This window comes from Gigantopelta aegis, unplaced genomic scaffold (assembly GCF_016097555.1).
Source record: "Gigantopelta aegis isolate Gae_Host unplaced genomic scaffold, Gae_host_genome ctg2949_pilon_pilon:::fragment_5, whole genome shotgun sequence".
In the NCBI taxonomy this organism is placed as follows: Eukaryota; Metazoa; Mollusca; class Gastropoda; order Neomphalida; family Peltospiridae; genus Gigantopelta; species Gigantopelta aegis.
This window is the reverse complement of record NW_024533112.1, coordinates 1-6,390: the sequence shown is the minus strand read 5'-3', so window position 1 is coordinate 6,390 and position 6,390 is coordinate 1. Positions and strand designations below refer to the sequence as shown.

Sequence of the window (6,390 nt, the reverse complement as noted above, 5' to 3'; positions counted from 1 at the left end):
GTTATTATAAGTAACTTAGTGGAAGTTAAACCTGGTCTACGATGTTACCGCATGTCCACTAGGTTACTTTCATGAACAAATGTATTTTTTAAAATTAAAATGTATGTTGTTAATGGATATTAGCATATATTTACAAGGGCAGTAAAAGGCTGTGCTGGTAAAACTACTTCTTGCAACATATAGGAAATCTTTTTTAAATTATAAATGATAGTTTGTAAGAAAATATATGATAAGAGTAAACATTTAGGTGATTACATAAAATATAACCTTATCTTGTAACAAAGTGACAATAATTCATAGAAAGGGACAGCTTGCCTAAATTGTAGTACCATATACAATGTCCCTTGTGTATGTTTAGTGCAGTGTTTCATATTGTTGTTGTCCATAACTTAGTGGACACTATTTCTTACCTATGACAGTTTTAAAAAAACACACATACAAACTGAAATGGCTATTAGCGTGCCAAACCATCAGTTCATGTGCAGAAATATATATTGAATACTGTAGTGAGTGCGTCGTTAAATAAAACATTTCTTTCTTTCTTTGAAAGGGCTGTCGTTAAACGTTCATTCATTCATTTATTCATTCTTTGAAAGGTCTGTGTTGTATGCTTCACTGAATGCTTTCAATTCAACCTTTCGGGCTTATAGGCAACGACACCACTAGAGCACATTCACTCCAGACACACATCTACATACACTAACCGCCATAAAAAAAACAACTATGGAGCAGGAAATGCTAACCTCCATAATGGTGTTGTTTTTTTTGTTTGTTTTTTAGAAAACTATATTTTATTAAACAAACGTAATGCTGGCAACGAGGTCCTCCAGACATAATTACATTTAAATAACCGAACATTTTTCGAGCAAGCAATGCTGTGCTCCATATTAAGAAATTGCAAACTATTTATATATTATTGAACAAACGAAGTATTAAGCAAACAATGATGTCCTCCGGACACAATTACATTTAAACAAACTAACCTATATGGAACAGAAAACGTATTTTCATGTTATTGACAAAATATGGATCAGGCTATGCTGAACAAAAATAATATGGAACAAATAATTCAAACTCTTTGTCAACTATTAATGAAACAAAATAATGACGTGGTGTTATAGTTATCATTCAGTCGTCAGTGTGGCGGTTGCCAGAACTGAAGCGGATGTCTTTAACTTATTATTTTATCGTAGACATTCTGCGGTGATTTTGATGAATCAAGATGTTCATATTCGTTTAGTTGAATATCTTGTCCTTCGTTAATGTTACCACTTTCATGACTATCACCTATGGGGCGCTGTGGAACATCATCTGTACCACGTGACCTTTGTGAATTCACGTAGCCGCTCTCACGAGAAACGTCAGCTCTCGCGGTGTCTCGTTCTCGTCCGGTATGACTGCCCACGTTTTCATAGTGTCCGCCATCTTTGTTTTCTACAGTTGTCGTTTCGTTAGTTGTAGATTCTGATGTCATCCTGTGCCGTCTGACGTACCTGGAATTATCAAATAAAGGAGTGCTCGTTTGTTTATTTTAATAAATATCTATTTCATGATTTTATCCAATAAAGGTTCAAGAACGCTGACCTGGGCACACAATTATACTATCTTGGCGGTCTGTCCAGAAGAGTGGGTTAGATAGCGGTTAATGAGAAACAAGTAGGAGGAAGCCGGTACCGGGATGTGAACCCAGTACCTACACGCCTTAAGTCCGATGGCTGAGCAATTACAATACCGAGACCCGTTGATTGTTATTTATTTATATATTTCTTCTTTTATATGTTGTTATCAATTAGTTTTATTTTGCGTTTGTGACGGATGTTAAAATGGTGTCTTCTATGTTTCGTTTTTGGCACCTGTGCTGTACTCATAAATACGTGTTTATTTTCAAAATTGTATGCACACTAGTGTCTCACCGTTAAAAGAAGGAAGAAAAGAAAACACTTACCAGAAGAAGATACCAGAAACTGCAATCAGTATTATGGAAAGTATTCCTATTATAGCAGCCATTGCAACATTCGTGGACCCACCGTCCTTTTGACTGGTTTCTAAATAAAATAAAATCACAGTACGTGTGATCAATGCAATATTATATTATCACAAGGAAGGACATATGATTTAGAACTATACGAACTACTACGTGTAATACAAACTGGTCTTTAAATCACCCTAGTTGTCATTGTCGTAACCAATGTCTAATATTGATGGGACCCATATTGGGGAGGGGTGCAAGCAAATATAAAAGGTGGAATACCACGTTCAACATCAGCTAGAAAACCCTCCTCAAACAGATATCATGGGGAACGTAAAGATGGAAGATATTTTCCAAAATGTAATTGGAAACATCTAATACAGAAATAAACTGAAGCACAGTACAAGGGTCGGTTATCATCGCTGTGTATTATGTGAGTCACCCAGAAAAACAAAAATTCCTTTTTACACATTCAATGTTTAATTTTAACATTTTGTGATTCATCCCTTTACCTTGATTTATGTTCTTATTTTCAAAATTGACTTGATCGTTACGTTAAGCGATGTTTAGAAGCGGACACATTCTCTTAATTATGATGGAACAATATATTCCTTGTATGTATCAATATCTAGAACTGAATGCCAGATTATGCAATGCGTTGTAGTTCAGCCGAGTTTTAATTATACTTGTTTCCCTTTTCGGTCGCCTCGAGAACTTACACCACAATATGACTATAATTTTTGTTTTGCTTTCAGTTTTATGATGAATCTAGTATAAACTGCAATGTTATTATATCAAATTAAGATATTTTACCCGATAGTGCAAAGTAAAATCGTTGTTTCATGATCCGAAGGACAATAACTGTATATCAAATAGCATATCACAGGGACACAGTTAACGCAACAAGTCTTGTTGTTAGTGATAAATATGACAGTGTTTGATGTTACAAAACGTTGTTTCATCTGATCTGATCTGATCTGAGAGAGAGATTTGTTTTTGCTACATAAAAATGTTATTCAAAGAAAATGTTATACAAAGGATAAATTTAATACGTTTTGCTGAAATACACTATAACACACTTTTTGAAAAAGTCATTTATCGTTGATTGGTTTTCACTGCATTCTGTTACCTATTAAATTAGTGCACGACGCGCAAAAGGTTGCAGGTAAGAAAACATTCTACATTTGGTCTGTCTATGTGTAATGGCTGAACAAACATCCTGGCGTATTGTTGTCACTGCATGTATGACTAGCAGAAATCAGTGTCGATAGGTCGAATATACATGTATAAGATCAATGCAAGCCTTACTTCAATCAATAACAAGTCGCCTTGCAAATTAAATTACCGAACATATCATACAGATATAAGATGCAAATACGATTAATGACGCGTTGTTTCGACTTAAGTGAAACAATAACTTTATATTGTTACTGGAACAGGTCAATACATGTACACATCTTCTGACTGTTATGGCAAGTTCAACTATCCATTTTGGGCAAACAATAGTGTCATTGTACTTTTGTGGCCGTTATAGCAGTTTTCACTATTCATTTTAGTCCAAAATAGTGGCCGCTTGTCGCATTGAACAGGTGGCTGTTAGATACGGATAAGATAAAGAAGGAAATGCACTGTGTAATTATCAGGTTTTAGAACAAGGAGCATGTTCAAGAGTCGTATGTCATCGTTTGTCATGATGTTTGGGAGACGTAGATTGGTTCTGAGGATGCATTTGGGTCTGGAGGCAAAACAACAACCACAATGGGTACCCACGATAACATTCGTCCGACAGTGGTCCTTGATTAATGGGAATCTCACGGGAGAAAGGTTCAGGTGTCAAATCCTGGATCCGATCGTTGTCAGACATTATGGTAACCACACTGACTAGCAGATCTATCTACATGCGATGCCACACCATTTTCAGTAGGTAAGATAATTACTACAACAGAACGCCATCGCGACCTCTCTTGGCCCAACGGGAGTCCAGACCTCAATCCGCTGGAACTTATTTAGGACACTAAGGAACCTAATATACAGAAGCTGGACCCACCAGTAGCAGTCTAGAAGAGCACGAATCGTCATTGGAAAACCAACCCCTGGAAAGCACAAGACATCTATATGGAGGTAGCAGACACATTATAGGCAATCTAATCACAATGAATCATGCTGCGCCAAGTAGGTCATTTAATCTACAACAGTCTACGGCAGACAATAGAATGTCCACGAATATTATGAGTTCCACTTCCTAAAATATCATTGTTATTGGCTGTAGCTATTTATAATGACATAATGACTTTTTCAGGATATAGCATATGTTCTGGTTTCTATGCCAAAGATTTGAGTTCAATCTCATGGCCAAAATAGCAGTCAATGGTTAATGTTTTTCCAGGTGCATAATTAAATGTATATATATATATACGTCCGCGTAAGTCTGTGTTTCTCCTAAGAAAGTGAAATTAATATTGTATCAGGTGACCCCCACCCCACCCCCCACCCCCCTCCACACACACACACAGACAACGAGACAGACAGACAGACACATCACATTTCACATTACACGCACATATATACAGCCATGTTACATTACTACCAGTGGAAGAGCAAGAACAGCTATGGACGCACCATTGCGTCAAATATCAGAAGTGATGGACCTACCTGTAGACTCGGTCTCACTCACATTGCAGGCTATTCCTTGCCAACCAGCAACACACGGCCCATTGCACGATCCAGTTACATGATGACATGACGCTGAAGGGTCTCTACACTTCCTGTCACTGCAGGAATAGCTGCAATCTCTGCCGAATTTCCCGTCACACCCTGTGTGATACGAAGATATAAGTAGATGCAATGAAAGTAACCAAACTGCTAATGGCAAAGAACTTATTCTAACTTAGGATATGTTCTTTAACATCACCAGTTATGTTTTCAACTAATAATGAATATATATATATATATATATATATATATATATATATATATATATATATATCGTGTTTGTTGTCCTAATGTTTGTATATCCAAAATTATATTTTATTTGCCAATAATTACGTACAAATAAAAAAGAACAACATTTAAAATAGGAAGTAAAATGAAGTTTCAGATAATACATATGTTTTAATGACCAAAACCCCTTGACTATATGCATGCATATTCAAAACAATAACATATATGTAAGTTTTAATTTTAGTCATTAAAATCACGTTAAATGATCATATCATACACTGGCAGCGAACTCGGGACACTATTTTTAAATATAAATGTCTGTAGATTGAGAACGAGAAATATTTGGAGAAAGACAGTTCAATAGGCACTCATGAACCACTACAGCAGACGTGGTTGTCTGTTAAACGATTTGTATACCATGCACACTTTTACGAATAATGTAACGTACCCTTTGTCATTGTAGACGTTCCTTTATTCATTATTATAAACGGTGTGTGAACGACTGAGGTATTTGAATTATGCGTGCAGTTCTGCATTTAGTATGTGTACTGAAAACAATTCAGGCGTGAATGGCTACCTTGGCGTTTGCAGTAGTTTGTATTTTAGCAATGTATGGTAATTAATACATACATACCTACATACATATATACATATATACATACATACATACATACATACATTCAATTTTTCCTATAATATACAAGTTTTAGCTATATTTACTATCAATCTGATTAAAATTAGCTCTACTGGTCTACCAGTAGATCTAACAGCATTGCGTGGACTCCCATGTCCAGGTGACATTCGGGAGCATACACATTCTAAAAATATCGCGCGAGACTATTTATGCAATAGGCGAACTTGTTGGTCTATGTCGATGTTAAAAAACCGAGGGAAAAGTGCAGTAATAAACTCTGGATTGTATACTACTATAAACAGATTCTATGGCTATACCATCACGGGGTTTTTTTTCGTCTTGAAACGAATTTTATATAAAATTTTATATTGAAATTAGTTTCCGGGATACTTCGTAATTCACCCGAATCATTTCGTATACCATCGGCATAATCCCGAATGTTTTTAAATTCTTTTCAAATCACTGGAATGATTTTGCAAGTAAGGTTTTGATTGGTCGAATGAAAGGTCAACTGGACATACGCTCCAACGAAGTGCTGTTAGATCCACAGGTAATAGTAATTAACCAGTGGAGCTAATTTTAATTAGATTGATTTACTATATATTTACATTCCAATGCATCATATCCCTTTTGTAGCAAATGAACTGTGGCAAATTTATGGCAAACGTTCTATACGTCATTCAGAACATAAAATAGAAATATTAGCCTACCGGTACAATCGACTCCCGCCCTGGACAAATATGACTTTACGTAAAGGGGAATGTCCGAGTAACTCTCAGTTCCTGAAACAAATGGAGACGAGGCCTGCTACCGAGTCCCATTATGTTTCAGGAATGGAGAGTTACGA

The 6,390-nt window shown here is 36.1% G+C and overlaps 1 protein-coding gene across 1 annotated transcript; it reads right to left on the bottom strand.

Annotated features, from left to right (window-relative positions):
- Positions 1-1,114: 1,114 nt before the first annotated feature.
- On the bottom strand, positions 1,115-5,367 carry LOC121391777. The gene is made up of 4 exons (XM_041523286.1): positions 5,358-5,367; positions 4,622-4,783; positions 1,946-2,045; positions 1,115-1,493 (listed from the first exon to the last, which is right to left on the bottom strand). The coding sequence occupies exons 1-4, from the start codon at positions 5,365-5,367 to the stop codon at positions 1,172-1,174; spliced, it is 594 nt and encodes a 197-aa protein (XP_041379220.1). The 3' UTR covers positions 1,115-1,171.
- Between the last annotated feature and the right edge of the window lie 1,023 nt (positions 5,368-6,390).

Coding starts and splice junctions, on each gene's coding strand:
- LOC121391777 (XM_041523286.1), bottom strand. Junction 2,046..4,621: donor GAGTGAGACCGAGTCTACAG/GTAGGTCCATCA, acceptor TATTTTATTTAG/AAACCAGTCAAAAGGACGGT. Junction 1,494..1,945: donor GTTTCTGGTATCTTCTTCTG/GTAAGTGTTTTC, acceptor TGATAATTCCAG/GTACGTCAGACGGCACAGGA.